At 38.7% G+C, this 24069-nt stretch overlaps 1 protein-coding gene, 2 long non-coding RNA genes and 1 other non-coding gene across 4 annotated transcripts in view; 1 reads left to right on the top strand and 3 right to left on the bottom strand.

The window, feature by feature from the left end:
* Window positions 1–24069, top strand: part of LOC108734716 — a 169422-nt gene that overhangs the window by 61919 nt on the left and 83434 nt on the right. Inside the window, exon 3 of the long non-coding RNA XR_001937426.1 lies at window positions 11466–11518. This is a non-coding gene — a long non-coding RNA (uncharacterized LOC108734716). The remainder of the gene's footprint in view (window positions 1–11465; window positions 11519–24069) is intronic.
* LOC112904935 lies at window positions 982–1426 on the bottom strand. Its single transcript, XR_003231463.1, has 3 exons — window positions 1313–1426; window positions 1123–1252; window positions 982–1062 (listed from the first exon to the last, which is right to left on the bottom strand). It is a non-coding gene; the product is annotated as an uncharacterized LOC112904935 (long non-coding RNA).
* Trnag-gcc lies at window positions 1717–1787 on the bottom strand. The gene has a single exon. It is a non-coding gene; the product is annotated as a tRNA-Gly (tRNA).
* LOC108734715 (zinc finger protein Elbow) lies at window positions 16740–21933 on the bottom strand. The gene is made up of 2 exons (XM_018466364.1): window positions 21614–21933; window positions 16740–19206 (listed from the first exon to the last, which is right to left on the bottom strand). Exons 1-2 carry the CDS (start codon window positions 21668–21670, stop codon window positions 17878–17880), a joined length of 1386 nt encoding a protein of 461 aa, XP_018321866.1. The 5' UTR covers window positions 21671–21933; the 3' UTR covers window positions 16740–17877.

Genomic DNA, 24069 nt, shown 5'->3' with positions numbered 1-24069 from the left:
TGCTCAAACTTTCGACCCGTATTGACACGACAATGTTTGGCTGCCCCAGTATTGGGCTAAACGTAACTAAAGGTTAATGTACTTAGCCTCGACATTTGAAGATTGACCGAACTTTGAACCAATATAGAGAAGTCTATGTTCGGCTTTCCGCTACTGGACCAGGCATTTATTCAAACTTGCAATAATCTCAGGTGGGCATCCCAAATTGCACTGGAGTGACTTTTTTCGTAGCTCTAATGGGACAATTTCGATTTTCTACTTTGTGTTAGAATTTAGCTTCATCCAGGAAAAAACATCAACTTTTTCCAAATCCACTCTATTTGGACCACGTCCTGAAGTAGTTTGCATTTTTTTTTCCCGTTGAACGTGTTCTGTCTTACGCTTGTAAACGAAATAATCCACAAGGCAACAGTAAAACATCCAGATGGACGATCTGGCGGTCCAGGTAATAACAGGTAGCTGGTGTTGTCGAACGTTTGGTGGTGGTAATGTGGCGACACAATCTCCATATTTAAATTGTCGCGACACAATTTGCGTCGTTCGCGTTCCAGCTACGACGGCAATCGTGACAAATACATTCTGGATCGTATCTGTCGCTGTCTTGTTCGCGATCCCAGCAGGCCGGAGAGGTCACAGGTCGCGGGCGTGTTGCGACGCGGTGTGGGCGCGCGGCCCACACCCGATGTATATGTTAAACATGGATTGTTGTCTACATTTTATCCCTCGAGGACGCGATCCAAACGATAAAGCCGACATTGACTGGATTCGAAGACACCGAGCAATGAAGGAGAACGGATAGTGATAGTCTTCCTTTCATGGATCATTAGATGACCATCCAAAATCATATTCCTTTCCATTTTCTTTTCTTGGATTTGTTGTTAAACAATTGAATAAGGATGAAATTGCCAGTGTATAATAGTTTTGACACTCACTCATCTGATGATGATAGACGAAAATGATGTTGAAGTTGCAAGGAATCCCCAAATCTCCACTTCGTCGTCAGTTCGTGGGTTTTAGATGACCATCCAAAATCATATTTCTTTCCACTTTCTTTTCTTGGATCTGTTGTTAAACAATTGAATAAGGATGAAATTGCCAGTGTATAATAGTTTTGACACTCACTCTTCTGATGATGATGGACGAAAATGATATTGAAGATGCAAGGAATCCCCAAATCTCCACTTCGTCGTCAGTTCGTGGGTTTTAGATGACCATCCAAAATCATATTCCTTTCCACTTTGTTTTCTCGGATCTGTTGTTAAACAATTGAATAAGGATGAAATTGCCAGTGTATAATAGTTTTGACACTCACTCTTCTGATGATGATGGACGAAAATGATGTTGAAGATGCAAGGAATCCCCAAATCTCCACTTCGTCGTCAGTTCGTGGGTTTTAGATGACCATCCAAAATCATATTCCTTTCCACTTTGTTTTCTCGGATCTGTTGTTAAACAATTGAAGAAGGATGAAATTACCAGTGTATAATAGTTTTAACACTCACTCTTTTGATGACGATGGACGAAAATGATGTTGAAGATACAAAGAATCCCCAAATCTCCACTTCGTCGTCAGTTCGAGGGTTTTATAAAGTCTGTCACCAGTTAATTTTCCTGTTAAGCTGCAAAAGACATTTTGAAAAGATGACTGTATCATTCCGATATATGTGACTGAGTAATGTCATTATGTGGAACAGCTTTGTCTAAAATGAAAAATTATGCATCGGCCGGGAATCGAACCCGGGCCGCCCGCGTGGCAGGCGAGCATTCTACCACTGAACCACCGATGCTTCATGGCCTACTGAGTGATGCCATGTCTTCATATAGCTGCTTTGCAACTAAGAAGTGTAAGTGAAAGGCGCCATCTTTAAAAACAGTAATGCATGTGTTCCACATAATGCTATCGGACTACTCTTCTGTTTAAGGAATCCCAAGTGAAACCTTTATAGAATTACTTATTAAGGTCACTAATTTCGAAAAATGTCCTTAATAACATAAACTTGGACCCTAATATTATAATAAGAGAAAAGGCCCAGCAAAGGGGAACTGGAGCCTTAAATTAAGTATTGGTAAAACTATTGGTATGCAAAGGAAGATATGTAAGGGAAAAAGGAAGAGTGAGTATGAAAATAGGAGGCAATCGCTGATTTTCAATATATAGGAAGTCAGATAATTCAGGATGGAGAGAGCAGCAGAAATATAAAGGAATTCTGTTGAATGTTTGCGAACGGCTAATTTAGATTGGTAAAGGTGTGTCCGAAGTGAAGTCCTGATAGGGTTCGGAACGTGGACAATGGGCACGGCAGAATAGAAAAGGTAAGAAGCGTCCGAAATATGGCGTTGCAGGCGAATGATGAGGATACCGTGGATAAAGAAGATTAGAAACTAGGAGGTATTAGAAAGGGTAGGATGGAAGTCAAGAATCGGAAACAAGAGTTGAGAGGAGTGCTGTTCACAAATGGTTTTCAGTTTTACGAAGATGTGAAACTTAGCTCAGGATAGGAACGAGTGGAACTGCGTGTCAGCATGTCCAACCAATCTTAGCATTGATGACGTTTTGATGATATGATGGTAATGATGAAGAGCAAGTGTTCTCATAAATACGTTGTGTTTCTTAGTGTCCTTAATTGGCTTATATGTTCCTTAATAATAATTAGAAGGATTCTCGTCTGTTTTGATTTTTGTCTTTGTGTGCCATTTTCGAGTTCGTGATGGTATCATTAACATTAAAGATTATAAAGTCGTTCTTTCGCTATAGATAGTGTTCTTTTCGATGTCATTTATTGGTTTTATGCTCGCGGCCCTTTCTTCACTGCTCCTCTGGCGTGTTTTCTAAAAGTTAAAGATCCTTCGCTACTGAAAGCCGTTGATAACGGTTCACATTTTCCTCAGACTTATAAAAGAGATTTACACCATTTAATAAAACGTTACCACCCCAGTAATAAAAGAGGTATAAATAACTGGCGCGATACAGCAAGCGTACTACTGTATGCAAAAAGTTGTGTTTGCTTGCACCACTCCCCTACACGAATCATTCTTCCTTATTCTCGGGGGCCGTGTGGTGCTGGTGCGCCGCTTTTACTTTATCGAAATTTATGGGCGAATAAAGGCGAAGGTGTCGGCGAACAAATATTTAAGTGGTAGCGCTTGTAAAGGCGCTGCGTAATGTGGATACAAAATCTACATTTAAATTGCCGCGACACGGTCTCTATGTATATTCACTCTACTCTGCTTGCTCTCTGTCCTCTTCTTCGGCGAAGACGGCCAGGACGTGGCGTCGTCATTACAAATACATACATTTCACGGACTCCCATGGGGAAACGCAGTGGGGTTCCAACCTGTTACACTTCAACTACATACCGCCATGTCAAACGCCTTCCAACACACAACTCGTTCTAATTAGACGATTAATTTCTACTTCAAGATCATTCCTCTCTCACGAATTAAAGCAAATATTTAGTCTTTCCCGACAATATTTTATGCCAATCAATTGCTTAATTAGAGGAACACAAATGATACTAGATTCTTCAAAAGATACTTCCCTCTTCCATCGATAGATATGCCATTTGTGGGAAATGCTCTAATACATACAACCATTCGAATAAAAAATCATTGATTAAAAGTTGTTCATCTCCAAGACGATTCTCGACAAAGATACTTGGTGTGGAATTGAAAAAGATTCTTTCAAAGTTGAAACTTAAATGTTTATTCTTTAGAAGAATGCATCTTGGCATATCAAAATTTGAGACCATGAAACCTAATGTAATTAAAAAACGCCTATATCTCCATTTTGCCTTCAGTCAGTTGTTTTGACTGGAAAAAAGAAAAGGAAACCGTCGAGGATTGTTCATATTGTTTGGATTTAGATCAGACCGTTCAATTGGTTAGAATTTCTCCTCACATACCATCTCTGATAGGAATGTTAAGAGAATACGTTACTGTAGATGTTACAATTACTCCACTAGTTCTATATTTATCAGTCACCAAACGATTCTGATGTAGTTTGATTTATCAACCAAAATATTGACCTACGAGGGTGGATTGATAAGTTTCCGGCCTAACCAAGAGATGACGCCACTAGGCCTACCTTGAGGTGACATTCTATAGTACCATCCTTGGATAGCTTGTAGCTATAGTTTCAGCCCGATCTCCTTGCTAGTGTAGGTTTGACAGCACGCTGAACAAGACGCCTCTGTGGTTTTCGTAAAAATGGAAAAGCAGGAAAATCGTGCTGTCATCAAATACTTTTATTTGAAGGGGTTAACGCCGAAGGAAATTAAAAAAGAGATGGACTCAACACTGGGGACATCCTCCCCGTCATATTCAACCGTTAAGCAGTGGGTTTCCGAGTTTAAAAAGGGTCGTGTGAGCACCTCTGATGGGCCTCGCTCAGGACGCCCCGTTGAGGTCACAACTCCAGATATGATCGAAAAAATTCATCAAATAGTGCTGGGAGACCGCAGATTGAAAGTGCGTGAGATAGCTGAGACCTGTAAGATGTCATATGAACGTGTGCAACATATTTTGCACCAACATTTGCATATGGAAAAGCTCTGTGCAAGATGGGTGCCGCGTTAGCTAACAGTCGACCAAAAATTGATTCGAAAAAACATTTCTACCGCAAATTTGTCATTGTATAAGCGTAATCCAAGCGAATTTTTGCGTCGATTCGTAACCGTTGACGAAACGTGGGTCCACCACTACACTCCTGAAACCAAAGAACAGTCTAAACAGTGGATTGGACCAGGGGAACCAACTCCAAAGAAGGCAAAAACAATTTTTTCGGCGAACAAGGTTATGGCTACTGTTTTTTGGGATGCAAGAGGTATTATATACATTGATTACCTTGCAAAGGGTAATACTATCACTGGTCAATACTACGCAGACTTATTGCAACGTTTGAGCCACGAGGTGAAAATTAAACGACCTCATCTGGCGAAGAAAAAAATCTTGTTTCATCACGATAACGCACCAGCGCACACGTCAATCGTTGCGACGGCTAAAATCAACGATCTAAAGTTTGAATTGATGCCGCACCCTCCTTACTCTCCAGACCTAGCCCCGAGTGACTATTTTCTGTTCCCTAATCTCAAAAAATGGCTTGGCGGTAAGAGATTTGCGGACAATGAAGAAGTAATCGAAGCTGTAAATGGTTATTTTGAGGAGCTTGACGAATCAGTCTATAGAGATGGCATTAATAGACTGGAACACCGCTATGAGAAATGTATCAGCCTTGGAGGAGATTATGTTGAGAAATAAAAAAAAAAATTTTTAAAAACCTTGTTTTTCTTGGTCAGGCCGGAAACTTATCAATCCACCCTCGTATGATACATCATATCCACTAAGGGATGATTTTCTTGGGATTTGAAAGTTTGGTATTGTTTGGAATAGTGCACAGTGATGCGCAGTAACAGTAAGAAGCATAAAACAAATTCTAATCTAAAAGAAACGAGTTTATCTCCACCTCTAACTTTCCAGCATCCCTTGCAATAGTCGTGGTGTGGCCTGACGGTCTGGAAATTACTTTAGGTGAGTGAAGCGGAGTAGTGTGCGCGATCTGGAGCCATAATTCTAAGTGGAGCGTTTTGTTAGGTGCCCAGGATTGGTCTCGGGGGTATTCCCAAGACAGTGTCGTGCACCGGAACAATATTAGGTACGTATTTCAAGTGTATCAGCACGGGGCGAGCCATGCAGAGTCGACGGAAGCAACTACCCCGCGGAGACCGATAGAGCAGATAAAAATACTTCGGCGCAAGTTCGTGGCTTTTTTCACGTAATAACGTCCGCTTATTTTGAAAAATACGACGACGTAAACGTTTTTTCGTTATTATTATGGACTTGCAAATGGCGTCGCTCCAGGTGAAAGAGTACCGAGTTGAAAGGAACTCGACGCAACCTTTTCCCTATTGCTTCATATTTCATTTCCAAACCAAATTGCTCCACCGTTTATGGCCATAATGAATCGCAACTCAACAAAATTGACGAAATTAAATAAACACGAAAGGATCAAAAAAACTTCTTATTTCAAAGAAACCTAAGCAGTGATGATTCTACGACATGTTTCATAGTTTGATTTCTCTTGACGTATAAATAAAACCATCAATTCGCAACCCAAATAAGTATTCCGTGTTTCAACCTTCTTGGTACCAGAAAGTATGAAGGACAAAAGTCTGACCGATAGAAACAACAACAATAATAAGTTGCAAATAAATGTATCATCATTATCATCATCATAAACTCATCAGTCCTAAGATTGGTTGGACATACACTTCCACTTATTCCTATCCTGAGCTAATCTTCGCATTTCCTTAAAACTAGAACATCCCATATCTTTAACTATTTAGCAACAGTAATCTAACCTAGGTCTACCTCCAGTCATCTTTCTGCTTTTAATATGATTGTAACTAGTCCTTCATATCTGAGAAGGTGTCCTACCAACTTATCTCACCTATTTCCATAGTGGCTTCTGTTCTACTTTTTTCTAATACCTTCTCATTTCCAACCTTCTACATGGTATCCTCATCATTCGCCAGTAACACCCCATTCCTGTTGTTCCCTACTCGACCCTGCGTTATCCTTTGTTTTATAACTCTATTGCTATTTCTATATGGCTTCTTAAACACCGAATGGAAACGGTCACTTTTTCTAATTAAATATTATTTCTAAGTAAACGTATGAAGCATATTTAAAGAATTAATGGTCGCTTGAGCTCGGTTACAACATAATTGGCTAAAATCATAAAGTATGCCATAATTCCCAAATTCCCTCTTGATATAAGATTATACAGTGTAGCGATTCAAGCGCATTTGAACTTCTGTTGATTATCCATTTATAAAAAAACATCTTGTTCTTTTGTTATAGTTGTTCTTGAGGAGATTGTGTATTGGTTGCCCGGGGTGGTTGAGCATTAACGGACTGGCCGGAATGTTTAGCCCGCACTTTGGATGGATAAAAACCACGTTTACTACATACATGTATACGCGACATTACAACGCAGTAATATCCACTACGATTACAGTTTTTATAATGAAAATTTATCGTTATTATTCCACGGTTTATCAAAAGTGGTAGAATAATACCCGCACGGTAAGATCGAATATTATTATTATGCCAAGGCAGTTGCCCAGCCCATTGTACGAGTTTGATCCAACTGCAGACTCTTCTTCTCAGATATAATTTAGGAAAGGCGATTCATAAGTTGTGAAATCGTCGTTCGAAAACACAAAGTTATGATGAAGTGGATCTAACCAATTGATATGTGCCCTTAATCTCTTCAGTCGTTCGTTAAAGTCTTCAGCGGAAATTATGCTCCGTGTTTGCGGCTGCAATTGTGTTGTGCCCGCCGAAATAACAACGAAATATCTTCCCTGTATTATTTGTCGGCAAGGCGTCGTCTCAAAATTACAGTAATCTGTTTAAGCAGGTAATAACCATTGCTGGACTCGGTAAAGCCCACAAGAAAGACTCCAATGCGTGGCCTCTTCAGCATACTCCTTAATTTAATTTTAAATCAAAGTGCCGAACACTCACGAAGAATATCATTAACTACCCAATTTCCAAGATCGAATCATCATCTCGCAAAATGAGTGATGACGAAGAAGGTGTAGTAGATCTAAATCTACCCATTCTTTTGGTTCGTTTAGAAAATGTTTTTAAATGCACTGTATGTCGAGTAAATTAGAAGAAGTGGCTGATTTTCGGAATCTAGGATTTGTCAGATAAATCAGGATGGAAGTTTAACATTTGGGAGGACGCCGGTTCGATTCCGGGTTCGTCTGCCTTGGTCCAAGCTTTTCTGTGGTTTTCTTGGATCACTTAGGCAAATGCTGGGGCAGTAATATTTCACAGATAATCTTTCATACTCTTCTGTCTTCATTTCGTCCGTCTCATCTTTCTCACCCGAACCACCACCTACCCATTCCCACGATTCCTGAAAGGAGGCTTAGGAGGGCCTTCCGGCGTAGTCCGGATGTACTGCCCGCCCACTAGCATTACTGGCTGGTGGGAATGAAACAATCATAAGTTTTTTTTTTGTTTTTGTAAATTCCTTTACATAAACTGTACAGTGTCGACGAAACTTATAAGGATTGGGTAGGTGTTCCTGTGTTACACCTTTCGCAATATTGGAATTATTCACCTTTTATACGAGTTGTCACTGGTTAAAACATAACATTGGCTACGTATTAAGTAATATTGATTGTCATCTGTTTCAAAACTTAAATTAATGGGCTTACAAATTAATTGGTAGGTTCATAGTTTTCAATTTTGTTTTTAAATTGTCCAGAAGGTCGAGTTTACGTGCTTTTCACTGACGGTCGTGGAAGTGCTGTTTAAAACTGCAAGCCTATAATTTCGATGGTTCGTTGCTACATGGTGATTTTAGAAAATGGCGCCTTGGGGAGAAACCACTATATTCCCTTCTCAAAACCTTCAATTCAAAAGCGAGCCGGGGTCAGCCGCAAAGTGCTGTAAAAAGTCTCTTAAAGTTTCCGAAGTTATTTTCGTGGAAAATATGAGACCGCACGCTCGTGAAACTCAATCATATTGGCCATTGATTGTAACCCCGGGTTGTAGAAAAACGGACACCGAACGAAATAAAATGGGATTGGAACGAGATCAAGCTTCAAAACGTGTAGTGGAGTGGGTACAATTTAAAGTAACGGATGAGGATTTTGAAAAACCTTTTTTTCCGTGTGGATACACGAATTGTTATCGATTTAATCCATTATATTATATACTTGTATTGGAGGCACGGTATTCAAAGTGAACAATTTCTGAGGATTTTGTAGTCATTACTGATTTGTAGTCATACATTTATTTTTTATTACTTTAGTGGAAAATGAGCGGAGAGCCCAAAACCCAGAACTTGAATGAATCATTTTTAAAAATTTGTGACATCAATTCTCTTCATATTTCATCATCATGATTGTCATAATGTGGGTCATTAGCCTTAAGACTGGTTGGACATACACCGCTGCTCTGTCCTAACCTTCGCATTTTCTTAAAACTAGAACATCCCAAATCCTAGTCGTCTAACCCTATTCATACCCTCTTCATGCATGAGATGGTGTTCTACTAACCTATCTCAATACCTCATCCTTTCTAACCTTCTCTATTCCACGGTATCCACATAATTCGCCTGTAACACCAAATTTCGAACGCTTGAAACTTTACCGATCCTTTTAGAATTTCTAAACTTATCGTTCTGGAGTATAAACGTGACTTCTTTTTGTTAAAGGCCACTCAACCCTTCGCTATCCTTTGTGGTCTTTATATTGAACAGTAATAAATTAAATTGATAGTTATTTCTTGCGTTGTTATCAACACTCAACGAGGAAATATACCTATGAGTTTTTTTTTTTGTTTTCTTGGAAAAGGGGAAATCTTCAATAGACACCCAGCCGTCCATACGATTGGGTAGTGTTTTTCTGTGGTTTCCTTGGATCACTTAGGCAAATGCTGAGGCAGTAGTATTCCACAGATAATATTTCATTCTCTTCTGTATTCATTTCGTCCATCTCATCTTTCTTACCCGAACCACCACCCACCCATTCTCACGACTCCTGAAAGCAGGCTGAAGAGGGCCTTCCGCCCTACTTTCCGGCGTAGTCCGGAGGGACTGCCCGCCCACCAGCATTACTGGCTGGTAGGAATGAAACACCCAAAAGTTTTTATTGGAAGTCAATGGTCATTTCAGCAGTTCACCGAATGTGACAGCATTTTATCCATTTTAAATGTTTTGCCCTAACGTGTGTGCTCCTAATAAATGATCTCGCGGTCTCATATTTGATTTACCTGCCGATCTTGGAATAGAATACAAATATTGTCTATACTTAGATGCTCGTCGTGATTATAAAAGAGTAAATAATGAATCAATGCTTCTTTTCGATGATAGCATCAGTGTGCTTGATAACAAATGGTTGTTAAAAACAAATACTCATTTTTTTTTGTTACTATGACTACGTTCTAGTCGGAAATACATCGTTATAACACCAAGTAAAATCCTGAAAGCATTAGCATTAAGAAATAAATTATACCCTGCTCGTTGTAATAACACATAAGGCAGCACCTTCATTAAATTAATCTATTACAGTTGACGGCTGCCTTTTTGTCGGAATTAATTAAACACAAGGTATTATTTATCTCTGCCCACTTGGATCGCGATGGAACGGCGGCGCGGCGCCGGCCGCGTCCTCGTCGAGTCGTAGGTTCGTACAGATTGCCCGCTCGACTTCGCTCGAATAACCATTAGAGCCGACGATTTTTGATTAACGCTCTACTGTGTTATTAGAAATGAGAAAGTGACAGATGTAATTTTCACTTTCACGTACTGTAATCACGGGAGAAGGAGTTATTATTATCTATTACCATGTAGCAACAAATGTTGAACTTAAATTATACTAGACGCTGCACCACATCACACCACAAAAAAGACTTAATGTATTGCTTAAATATACTCATGGGAAAATTCAATAAATTACGTGATTTACTTACTTTGCTTTAATTTATTTTAATTGCTGATAGAAGTATACGCCTTGGAGGGTGTATGTAAACTAGATGCAATAAACAATCGCATGGTGAGTTCAGGGCAAAAAAAATTTAAGGCACAATAATATAAATTAAATAATTACAATATAGGCAACAACACAAAAGAAAGAAGCAGAAAATACAAGACAAATACCACACTGAGGCTGGTAATTAGGTACCAGGTTATTGAGTACGGCGTTGCGGGTCGTATTTATTTACCAGATCCGGAATAGAACTTACATGTACTTTCAGTTACATTTACTTTTCTTGTTTTATAGTACTTTATCGCCTCCTGCAAGCTCCTTACTTATTTCTGTTCCACCTTCTATACACAACATCTCTCAGTTTTTAGCAGTCATCCTGTACTAAGCAGTCATCATCATCATAAGGTCGTCAGTCCTTAAACTGGTTGAACACGCACTTCCACTCTTTCCAATCCTGAGCTAATCTTCGCATTTCCCTAAAACTAGAACATCCCACATCCTTAACTATTTGCCAACAGTAGTCTAATCTAGGTCTACCTCTACCTTTTCTAACTCCCGTTTCTGCCTCTAATATGTCTCTGACCAGACCTTCACGCCTGTCGTACTAACCTATCTCGCCCATTTCTTATTGACTTCCAGAGTCCTCTGTTCTCCTATTCTTTCTACTACCTCTTCCTTTCTAACGTTCTCTATCCACGGTATCCTCATCATTCGCCTAAAAAAACACATTTCGAACGCTTCTAACCAGTAGAACGAATGAGTTTTCTAAAATTTTGGTATACCTCGTTGCGGTATCTTTTGTATGTTACTAAAAGGGGCTGCACAGCGGTTTATGTACACTATTTCGTCCTTGCACCATTTTCCTCTACCCTCACACTTGCCAAAATAAAGTCGTGAATTTGAACGAGTCAGCAAATTGCATTCAACTCAGCTAATTTTGTTTTTTATTTCTTCTAGACTTCCACTTCATCATGAACTGCCAGTTCCCTTGTGGGCATTCAAGGATACAGGTGAGTTTAATGTTGCAGGATATGTAAACTTCTTATGTTTGGAATTTAATCGTAAACTGGTCCTTTTCTGGCCTAAAGGAATCCTAATTTAGGTTTCTCGCTTTCCCCAGAAATCTAATTACTCTTAATACCAAACTAGACATGTAAATGAAGAGAAGGCGTTTGCAATTTCAAATTTTAGATGACATGACAAGTTTTATCTACAATTTTTATGATGATAGAGACTTATTTATTTTTATTGAGGGGTTGGTCATTTTATATTTGACATTACTGCTACAAACAGCTCTGAAAACAGCATAAAATTAGTCGTAAATGTTCGTATTCGACAGTGTTAAAAAGCGTGACAGTTGTTCCCCGATTTCCTTCGGAAAAAACATCGCACCCACGGAATCCTGTTTACCTTGCGACGTCCCAAAATAAGATCATTAAAAGGCAGAGAAAGAAATTAAACTGGCCATAAATTAAACTCTAAATTTTCAGATTTCATCGCCCATAAAACAAAAATAATTGGAACAAACTAACGAGTTGACAGTGTCATCTATCTTCTCCTGGAATAGATCAGCTACCGCAGCTGCTGCTTCTGTTCTTTTAGCTATCCATAGAACGATTTTCTACACGCGGAATAGACCAGAGCCTTTCTTGTAACATTGAAACGCGGTTTACCGTCTCGTTCTCGTGTGACGTTTAGTAGTCCCAGCTGCCTTGGATCGTTTCCCAAGAACACATTTATCGGCATTTACTTGACAACAGTCGTGACATATTTATGATTCCTTCGCTTACATATATGAATGTTTACCATACATTAACGTAATTTATTTCCATTCTCGTTGGCATTTCTATTAGTCTATAACTACGAAACGGCATTACGACTTCTGGGCTTCATCTCTCGCGGAATTTATATTTGAACTTTCCAACAACAACTATAATTTACTTATTTATAGTGGGATCTTTTACGACCGTGTATCCACTTCGTCGCGTACGAAAAGTGTTGCTTAATTTTTTGGCAAAACCGTCCAACTGTCCAGATGTTTTATTGTCAATCGTGAAATTCGCTATACGCAGTGTCTGAAACATTTTACCGGAAATTGGTGATGAGCAAAATTAGTCTTGGTATTGGTCTTGCAAAACAACTAAGTATGTCTTTATGTGAGCAAGACCAACACTAAGATCGAATCAACAAGATCAATACCAAATATGCAACACCAAGACCAAATAGACAAGACTTTATCACTGTTTCAAAAAAGGTATCTACAAGAATGTCTTAGGAGTAGATGAGTGTTCATTGCTCCTATGTTTGGATAACACAAGGTTGAAATATAGAGACAAACTAATTTTTTTTTCGATATTTTTTACTTCTTCAAGTACCTGTTTTCTTCGCTAAAAGCTCAATTTATGCGTTGGTGGAAGGGTCAATTTATGTATTGTTGGAAGGGTCAGTTCATGCATCAGAAGAAGGGAAATTCCTGAGTTTTAATAACTCTACAACTATCGACACTATTTTCTTTAAAAGTCATGACGAGTTCTCATGTATGACAGAAAATTTCAGCATTTAAAGTTAACGTAAGTAAATATCATGGGTAAAGGTCTAGATGATGGCGGGGTAGGTGGGATCGAAAGAGGAGGTCTCCCCCACCACTGTACCATAAAAAGTTCGTGGCGGTCTCACCCCCATGAAAAGTTATGGGGGTTAGATGATGGCCCCCCACCCCATTCGGAGTGAGGGTAGGGGGGATCGAAAGAGGGTAATCACCTGAGTAAAACCCCATAAAAAATTTGCAGCGGTCTCACCCTCATCAAAAGTTATGAGGATTGAAAGATGATTATTTTGACAATTTTCATACACTATAATTCAAATTCAAGCGGGTGGAGGTGGGGGATCGAAAGAGGGTGGTCACTTGAACAAAACCCGATAACCTACCCTAACCTACCCTATTGATCAAGATATTTAAATAACGTTTTATGTAACTTTCTCAATATTTTTATGTATTTTTCATTAGTTTTACCTTTGAATATTGTTTAAGAATGACTATATAAATATTTACATGCCTAGAAATGTATAAAAATTGGCATATTTATTAACTTTGAACCCCCATAAAAAGTTATGGGGGTTATACCGCCACGAACTTTTTATGGTAAAGGGGTTATTACCACCGGAATGAGTAAAGAAAGAGTACCTACCCTACACCAACAGATTCATCGGAAAACTCTGCGTCATATTCTTAAACCAGTTAGAGCACTCTTGCTTTGCTGACCATAACCACATGAAGTTGAGCAACCTGTAGAATATTCCCGCTGCTTAAAGAAAACCAATTTTTCTTACAATATTTTGTGGACACCGTGTATATTTTTCATAAATGCCTCTCGAGTTGGATAAATTGCTTCAAGGAATGCCTTGTAGTTTAATAGGTCCCAGATAAAACAAATTAAGTCGTGATAAATGTGTTTCACTTGACAGTGTACGTACCAACACATGTGATATATATTTCTTTCTGTGTGCGCGTCTAAAAAGCACAGTAAATTTTAGCTACAATCAACATTATATTTCTCGTAAAAAAATATAAAAAAGATGGTGTAAACGAATCCATCAATTAAACCATTTGCTACTGATCATATAAAAAAGGAACATTAATAACGACTGTCCATGTGAAAGATCGAAAAGATTTAATAAATAATAATCATAATTTTCTCCTTTTTGGGTAATAATTACAGTAGCAAATTATAAACAGCAATTACCGTTAGTAAGTTTCTGAAGACTTGGAGTCAATTCTGCTTATTAACGTCAGCGTCTATTTTTGTGGCAGTGCTGAAATAATTTATTATAATTTTTTAAGAAATGTCGGAAGGCTTTCCTGTGGGTAATTTACTACAAAGCCGCAACTATTTGCAAACCGTTAATTTGCATTTTATTAGATTATTTACATTGTAATAAATCATTAGTTACGAAAAGAAAAAGTACTCGCACGTAAAAATGCATGATTAATGGACTAGATTATAAATAATTAATGAAATTTACTTTGTTGTGCAACGTATAATTAATGCCGAGTTACTATCAACACCGAGCATGCGGTTAATGTATAGAATTAGCTGTTTTCAGGACAACAACTACAAATTTGTTTAAAAAGAACAATAGGGTGCGATCAAAAAAAATGTTTTGTACATCAACAGAATACAAATGCAGTACAACCTTTATTCTTCGTAGGTAATGAATTTAAAATAATGACTACACAGGCTCGAACCAAAATAAAAAAAAAACAACATTACAATAAGGTGAGTAACATGTTATTGTGGAAATTACCAACCAACAATAAAATTCTTGAATATTTTATAAGACAAGAGACAAGGTAATAATTGTGTCAAGATAGGACAATTGTTAATAATTAAATGATATAGGTCATCATTAAAGACAGTACAACTGTAGGGATAGATATACAGGGGCAGTATTAGCATCTAGCAAGGAGGAGTTAGGATAGCTTTAAATAAATAGGATGCGGTACTGATAAAACAGTACTGTATCAAAATAAATAAAAGTAAAACAAAAGTACTGGTATGCAAGGGAAGAAAAAGTAGGGAAAGAGCGAATATAAAGTGGCTGATTTGAAGTATCTAGGAAGTCAGATAATAAGTCAGGACGGAAGGAGTAGTAGGGATATAAAGCAGAGGATAACGCAGGTTCGTGTCGCCTTCAATAACAAGAAAAAGGTTCTTAAAGATATATTTTGGAGTGCGGCCTTGTACGGGTGCGAAACAGTGGTCGCGTCGGAAAAGAAAAGGTTAGAAGCGTTCAAAATGTGGTATTACAGGCGAATGATGAGGATACCGTGGATAGAAAAGGTTAGAAATGAAGAGGTATTAGAAAGAATAAGAGAACAGAGGACTCTATGGAAGTCAATAAGAAATAAGCGCGATAGGTTGGTAGAACACCTTCTCACGTATGAAAGTCTAGTCAGAGACATATTAGGGGAAAAGCGGGAGTTACGAGGGGCAGAGGTAGACCTAGATTAGATTTCTGTTTTCGCAAATAGTAAAGGGTGTGGGTTGTTCTAGTTTTAGGAAAATGGGAAGATTAGCTCAGGATAGGAAAGAGTGGAGATGCGTTACCAACCGGTCTTAGGACTGACGATTTTATGATGATGATAGGAAAAAAAACTTTGGGTTTCTCATTTCCTCCAGCCAGTAATGCTGGTGGGTGGGCAGTCCCTCTGGACTACGCCGGAAGGTAGGGCGGAAGGCCAGCCTGCTTTCAGGAATCGTGGGAATGGGTGGGTGGTGGTTCGGGTGAGAAAGATGAGACGGACGAAATGAAGACAGAAGAGAGTGAAAGATTATCCGTGGAATATTACTGCCTCAGCATTTGCCTAAGTAATCCAAGGAAACCATAGAAAGACTTGGGCCAAGGTAGATGGACCCGGAATCGAACCGGCGTCCTCCCGAATGCTAAGCAATGGTCTAAACCTCTAGGCCATGCCGCTCGGTTGATAATGATAGGTACCTGTATCGTATATATATATCACTCACAACAGGACCTCGGCTGGACCCTACGCTAGGCGATTCTGGTACTTATTTTTGTATCCGGCTGGGTACCGGATAATAACGCCGAGTGCCCAGCAGTGCGGTGAATAATTCTACCAGAAAAGAAAACCAACACCAGTTTGAAATTGTAATAGTAAAAATTAAAAAAAATTTTTTTGTTACTGGTTTTTAAAAATTCTACTAAAACATGTATTTATAAAAAATATATTTGCGCTACAATACCCTTTAGGACTATAATGAAAAGGACACAGCAATGTTTAAAAAAATAATTTACTAATAGAGTGAAAGTAAATGAAATAATTTACCCACAAAATAATATTGTGATGAGATGTGCAACATGTCTTCAATATCTTACGAAATAAATGAGTCTAAGGGATATTAAGAAAACATTTGCGTCACGTTGCACCACTACATGGTAAACTTAGTGTTGATTATGCCCATTTCAATTCGAAATTACAGTGTGATAGTTTTTAATAAACACCAATGGCTCGAATACAGGTGTGTTTACGATTTTCTGACCGTAACGACGTAGGCCTTTTAATAATCCGATCCATATGGTCGCCGGTGCCGTTAAAAGGTCACAGTGGTGCCGTACCTACTACCCATAACCAACCGTACGTATATTAGACATACGTGTGTCTGGCCATCTTCCTTCGACTGCGCCTAAATCTGTCATAAATAAAACGCAATGTGGAATAAAATAGCAGTTTTATTTAAATTTCAAATTTTAATAACGTTCCAACACATTACGATGATAAACAACTTAAGAACTTTATTGCCACTTACATGGTGATTATGTAAATTTTGGTTGCATAATAACTTCAAACCGAATGTGGACAAATTTATTAAGCTGAGGTCAGACTGACCCTGCTGTAAACAAAAACGACATGAGGTACCTACATCCAATCATACGCTTAAATCAGTAAATCAATTGATTGTATAAAACTTCCTCCAGGTTGTACACTAGAAATAAGTGAGTAAAATTTATTTTTATAACGAAATTGAAACACCTAGTAGCGTTTGTTGGAACAGTCTGGCAGAAAAGTAAATCTTTTTTGTCCAAAATTATCACATTGTCAGTATCAACATTTCAAAAAATTACTTAATATTTGTAACTAATCAGAATGAACTGCTTCAAGAAACAGTTGTTTACTTTTACTCCCGACTGTACGTCTTCTTCATTAGTAAGTAATGAACTTAACTAACGTAAGTTAACAGTATGTACATTTTTATGATGTCTTTCAATTTTTGGATTTAACTTACTTTCAAGGTGTTCCAACTTACAAGTCGATATACATCATCCACCATTTAAATTCTTTTTTTTTTTTATTGTGGAATGTAAAACGGTAGCACTAAATGATCTTCAATGCAACAGGCACATGACGTTTTAATCAGCCTTTTAGACATCAAGAAAATAGAATATAAAATTATCTTACATATTCGTTTGATTATATCGTATAATGTGTATAGAGATCCACCAACAACAAATTAATTTTTAATGTACAAACGAAATATATTGTTTTAATTCACCAGAGAAATTACAAGAAATAACAGTTGCGTTACAGCAAACAATTAACTAGAAATTAACTTAATTAACGCATTCAGAAGCACTTTTGATAACGTTTAAATAATTTAATAAAAGCAGTCAGAACACCTTGCCACAACTTCATATATTATATTTACATAATATCACACAAACCACGAAAATTCGAGTGACAACAGTCTTTCTTTCGTATATCCTTTTCAAATGCTTAGGTATAAGTAATAGTCGATTTCTTTTGGACTAGAGTAATATCATGCACAGCTCACTCTTCCTCCCTTCTTCTTCCCTACGGATGCATCCCTGGACTCGTTCCAATTCGCGGACCATAGAGGGAGTAAGCGGATAGATACGGTGTTAACCCTGGATGTGCGATAGGGAAGCTAGTTAACGAAGAAGAGCTTAAAGATGGAGGAAGAAGTGACGGTTTTGAGTAAGGATGATACCTGGCAGTAGCCAAAGGACTCAAAGGGGGTGTCGGATACGTCCGATGAAACAGGGGATGCGTAGGTGGTAGATTAGCTGAATTCAGGAAAGGCAACGCTGACGCTGACTCAGCATTGGCACCTCCAATACTTGTGTGAGTTCTTAAATGCTGCAGAAGTTCTTCGGAGCTAGCGAAACGTTTTCCGCAGTAACTCGCGTCTCCAGCTATCCAGTTACAGATGTATGGAAGCGTCGATGCCGCGGCTAAAGCAGCCAACTGTGCATGAGCGTAAGCTGCAGCTGCCGGGTTGTATCCGACAGAAGTCTTTGGCATTGCATGCTCACACTGGCTGCACCCTGAGGGACAAGTCGAAGACGTCTTTCCACTGGCTGTCGATGTAGGTAACAAGTGTGAATTGAGGCTACATCCAGTGCAATAGGGATCTCTACAAGTAGACAGAAGAGGCTCTGAACCTAGAGCGCCCTTCATTCTGGCGTAACTGAAATAAGGTGCTAAAGGACCTGCTTTTAAACCAGGATAAGTAGACAATAAATCTAGTGGTAAGGGAAAACCGGGTATGGGATATCCACCGATAAAAGCACTTGTTGTGGGAGGTGCACCAGGTTTAAACGTCCCCAGGGGCATGTCTTTTATTGCCGGATCGGTCATTGTAGGAGAAGTAACTGTCGGGAGCGTGGATTTGCCGGACGAAGATGTAGCTGTTTGTTGTGGAGTTGGAACTCTGTCACTGTTTCTGGATAAATTATTTTCGTCCCTAGAAACGTTTATTGATTCCGCACTGGGGGTTTTACGTTCGGACACTACCGGCGAATTTCGCGGGGAGTGATTCGAGTGACTGCTTTGATTACTGTTACATCGATTGTTAGAGATACTGTTTTTAACAACGGGAGTTCGCACTCTATTTGCACTTGAACCGGAACTGGCACGATCGTCCGGAGATTGGGTCTTTTCTCTTGAAAAATTCATTTCATACGGTTTGAAACTGGATTTGATTGGACTCTCGCTTGAAGAATTCGGTGATTTCAATTTAAGAGATTCAGAAGAGGAGGAGGATTTGCCGCCTTTGCTCTTCTCTGATGCATTCTGCAACAACTTGCTGTTGGGGGAGTCTGCCCCAATTTGACTGCATGTTTGGGCAAGGAGAGCCAGCGGACTCTTCTTGGCATCCAACTGTAACAAAAGAAACAAAATTAATGAACATTTCGAAAGTCAAGAGCAATTAAGAGTATCATCTCCCACATTGCAATATAACAATTAATGGCGCTTTTATATAATTCATACGCCCACCTTATGTCCGTTTAGTGGGTCAATATTTTCAAAGTCACTTGAACGTGGGCCAAAAGTGTCACTTGTTCTAAATTTATTTCGCTGTAAAGAAGTTTGCTAGCCACTTTATGAAGTTATTAGTAAAAACATGTTGGAGGACCGAAACATCCCGTGTCTGTTATTACATTAAATTAATATATTTGACGACAACTTGGACTGCATTCAACTTTCTATAATAATCAGCAGGCGGGGACATCTTTCAAAAGGTTTATGACAGCTGCAGAGAAACGCTACAATGTAGTTTAGCTATTGATTGGATAACATGGTCTGGCGTCCTGATAATTTATAGCGCGCGTGGTGACATTGAGACAGTTTCCTCGAAATAACATTATGACATTGAGACACTTCGTTTACTTGCAACCATTGATGATGCTTTCCGAACTAGAATTGAATGAATTTCAAAACGGTACTTCGAAAGATGTCACCAGCATTAAAATTCTGATTCTAGATAGTTAACTTTTGAAACTCATACAGGAATTTTCGAATAGTGAAAGATATTAATGTGTGGCATACAACAGAGAAAAATAAATGATCGTAACGATTGGATAAAAAATTAGGCAGCAGGTGTGATAAAACGGAGATTATTAGGAATCCTGCTCCAACGTTTGTAAAGTATTATAAATTACACATAAGTAATAGAAATGTTTGTTTAACATCCAAACAAAATAAATGGTACTTAATAATTTTAATCTTGTGACTGTTGTCATATCCTAAATCTGCGTCTCGTGTTTAATTATGTGATTGTCGATCTCAAAAGTAATAAGATATAAATTAGAAGTTTACTATTGATTTCAAAATAAAGCGCTACAAGGTGAACTATAATCTTAATTATCGAGTGTTTATGTATCTAATTGAGGTAAGCAAGAAAACGAAATAATTAGTCGAAACCATGGGGGATCCATTAAAACTTCCTTAATCGGTACAATAAACCATAACTTTGTGCTAACGAGCGGTATGACCCAATTTAAAAGTTAGCACCTTTTGTTTTTAACGCATTCGAACGAGGGGAGGTCGATTTTTTTGAATGATTTGTAGTTTTCTTGCCAGTGCCTACATTAAACATTTCAGCCGTAAAATAAACCGCGCATAGGTAATTAGAAATCTTAATAAGCTTAGGCGGCCGGTCGTAATTTTAAGTAAGGATATTAATTCAATAAGAACTGCTACCTGCGTGTTATTACCGTCAGCAGTAGCAGGTATAATTACCTACTAAACTACCTTTAAAATAACGACTGACTACTTACCTATTACCAAGTTTCTACAAAATTAGTTTCACATATATATCTGCACATAAATATTAGCCAATGTTAAAAACAAAAAACATCTACAAATGTCCTACAAAAAAATATCCTTTAAGAATGATCTACGGCTTTTGAGATGAACCTGTTTATTAACGAAATCAATGTTAAAATCGATGACATTGCAAAATGTTGTAAACCTTTGTGAGGAAGCTGATTGTAGTCACATCGTGCACAAGTGGATTAATTTGGCTCGTGTTTCACAAATCAATCAACCATATTACGTTCAATGATGTAAAAATATGTTGAAAAAGTCCGTACCACACAATGCCAATAACATGGTTAACTTTTCAACAGAACAACACAAAATTGCTAAAGCGTTTACATTGGTAACATGAGCCATAAGAAATATAGAAAGCTCCTTTGGAATGAATTACTTAGCCAATTTAAAAATCATGCCGAAATGTTATGTCATTTCGCAATAGCTGGCTAAAGCATTTAATGGATTTCTTGGTTTTTGTTTAGACCAGGAGTTACATGATGAAATTGACTTAAGTACGAAAACGCAAAACTGATAGTGAAAAGTTAACAGGTGATGAAATGAAAACTTTCTGTTAATGTATTGATGAAAACTGATGCTTGAAAGCAAGGTTGCTCTTCATCTCAGTTTTCCTGCCTCATTGATATCTATTGATGAAAAACAAGATTCTTCCCAATTCGTTTTCTTTTTAGCTTTCAACAGACTTTCTTTATTTTGATTATGCAAACTGTAAATGGACGAGCGTACCTACTTATTTTCTTGCGCGCCTGTTACATCGCATTACATGAAAATAAATCGACCTCAGTATTCTGATGATTTCCTGGTCCTGGCATTTCAAATGGGTACTTTTAGCAATGGTTTAATTTTAATGACTTTGATCTCTTCAGTCTTAACTTATACTATAGTATCTCATGATCATATGAGATGGTTAAATACAACTTTTTAGACAATCATCTTTGCGATGGTTACTTACCGTAGTAGGTAAAGGTGTAAGGTACTCCGGTTTCAAATATTGATTACTTGAGAGCATCTTGAGGCACAAAGTAACGTAATCCACAAAACTAACAACTTAGCACTAAACAGTATACCTCTGAAGAATTGAGGAATCACACTGAAAGTTTTTTTCTAAAATTACTCGATCTTTTTCGAATAGCGTGTACTCGCTTTCGTTCGTAAGAGACGATACAATACTAATAAGAAGTCTGAGCTTTCAAAGTCGATCTCTTACTCGTACCGACACACAATCACCGCCAACAGTGATTGAAGCGATAGTGGTTCTTTCTCTCGGCAGTCGCAAGCATGACTGACGCGCCGACACAATTGGCGACAGGCGCGCTAACCCAAATCTGACGTCACGCGTCGCTTCATCCCCACTGCCGGGCAGCTTTGACACCCCCGACCGCAGCGGAAAGAGAGTGGCTTGCTCTTTTTTATCGCCCGAATTAGTGCCCTCTACGTGGAATTTCCGGACTTCGTCACGTTCCTTCCAGCAGCGGAAGCGGACGAAGTAATATGTGGTGGTGGTGGCGACCAACATACACATACACGCACACATATGGATGTATGTGTTGCGAAACTTTTGTTGTTACACATGTTTCGTAGGCGACGAATGAGGAGGCGATCTAAAGGAACTGTTGTCGATTACGATCATTATTAATTAAAAACGTCAACGAGAACATGGATTCTGGCATGTGTGGGAATAGATCCGCGTGCTCTTTATCCTTGCTGTAGCCGCAAGTGTAACCTTAAAGATCACAAAAGTCAACAACAACAAAGAATGTCGCCATTTATTAGATGAGATTATTCGAGCAAAAACTCATAAAGTATCCTCAAGCAAAATTTATGATCGGGTCCTTGAGGAAGTGCACAATAGCGACCTATTATTTACCGACAGCAGGAAATGCACTGTTGAATCCTCGCCGCCGAAAAACGCAGTCGAAGGAGTTTGAGTTATGGCGACAAGCGTCGGCCCATTCAAAAGACAAACGGCATCTGCGGCATGGGACGTGCATTACATAATAAAAGCAGGACTCACTCGTTTGATTCTTGGTAGTCTTACCTTCATAAATAAGCTGCAGATTATAGTATCACCAAACCGCAACCGAATCATTGGCGGAGACGCAATTTACGGCCAACGATTAAGGATCCATTCTGCGCGCTTCAGAAGAATATCCTTTTTTATTTGGACTTACAGGCGAATAATGAGGATACCGTGGATGGAGAAGGTTAGAAATGAAGAGGTATTAGAAGGAATAGGAGAACAGAGGACTCTCTATGGAAGTCAATAAGAAATAGGCGAGATATGTTGGTAGGACATCTTCTCGGGCATGAAGGTCAAGTCAGAGACATATTAGAGGCAGAAACGGGAGTTAGGAGGGGTAGAGGTAGACCTAGATTAGATTACTGTTCGGAAATAGTTAAGGATGTGGGATGTTCTAATTTTAGGGAAATGCAAGATTAGTTCAGGATAGGAAAGAGTAGAGGTGCGCGTCCAACCAGTCTTAGGACTGACGACCTTATGATGATGATGATGTAGAGAAATAGGTAAAAAGAAAGAAAGTTGGCCAAAAAGTTGTCATATGTTAGAGCGATTTGGATGACTCAAGCAAGGAAAAGTTTCTTTTCCTTTCTAATTTGATTGAAACGGATGAAAGGGTCAACAAACAAAGACAGGGATGAAGATTTACGATACATCTCTAAGGGAAACTATGCCAGAAGATGGGGGCGAAGACCCCTTTCTTTTAGGAATCGTGGGAATGGGGTGAGTGGTGATTGGGATGAAAGGTAAGACGAACGAATTGAAGGCAGAAAGGAGTGAAAGATTTTCTGTGGAATATTACTGCCCCAGCATTTGCTTAAGTGGTGATCCAAGACACCACAAGAAAACATGGATCGGGACAGACTCATCCGGGATCAACCGGGTATTAAGCAATGGTCTAAACTTCTTCAAAGAAGTAGTTGGCAATCCCACCGTTTGGCGATTCGATTAGGCAAACACCAAATATTGGAACTCTTCTTAGTTTGTAGTCATCTGCTAGTAAGCAATATATGAATATTATCAGCTGGTATAATCCGATTGATTCACTCAAATTTCCTTTTCGGCGGGTAGCGATCAATTTCCTCATGAAGGCCACATGTAGAGTCCATAGTGATATCGTCTGTGTGCCATATAGGAAAGCCTCATAAGATCCACGCAAGGCAGTGTGGTATATGTCCTCCTAGGGACTGGGGGACCCTACCTCCCAGAATTCTAGTCGGAAAAAGGAAGAAGCAACAGAGAAATTATAATTTGTGCTAGAAAAGTTGCCATTCCCAAGAAATATGGCGAAGCCATACTGAAACTGACTGATTCTGTTAGAATGGAAAGCATAATCTCCATTTCTTTCCAATGGAACCTAACTTTGTCTACGTTATTACAGTTTAAACGAA

Source organism: Agrilus planipennis, unplaced genomic scaffold (genome assembly GCF_000699045.2).
Source record: "Agrilus planipennis isolate EAB-ADULT unplaced genomic scaffold, Apla_2.0 scaffold66, whole genome shotgun sequence".
In the NCBI taxonomy this organism is placed as follows: domain Eukaryota; kingdom Metazoa; phylum Arthropoda; class Insecta; order Coleoptera; family Buprestidae; genus Agrilus; species Agrilus planipennis.
This window is presented reverse-complemented; position numbering and strand designations above follow the sequence as displayed.

What these genes read in the sequence shown, in the direction of transcription:
- LOC108734715 (XM_018466364.1), bottom strand. Translation starts at nt 21,670, where the DNA reads ATGCTCTCAAGTAATCAATATTTGAAACCGGAGTACCTTACACCTTTA. An exon ending in TTACACCTTTACCTACTACG is followed by an intron (nt 19,207 to 21,613) that starts GTAAGTAACCAT and finishes CTTTTGTTACAG; the next exon opens with TTGGATGCCAAGAAGAGTCC.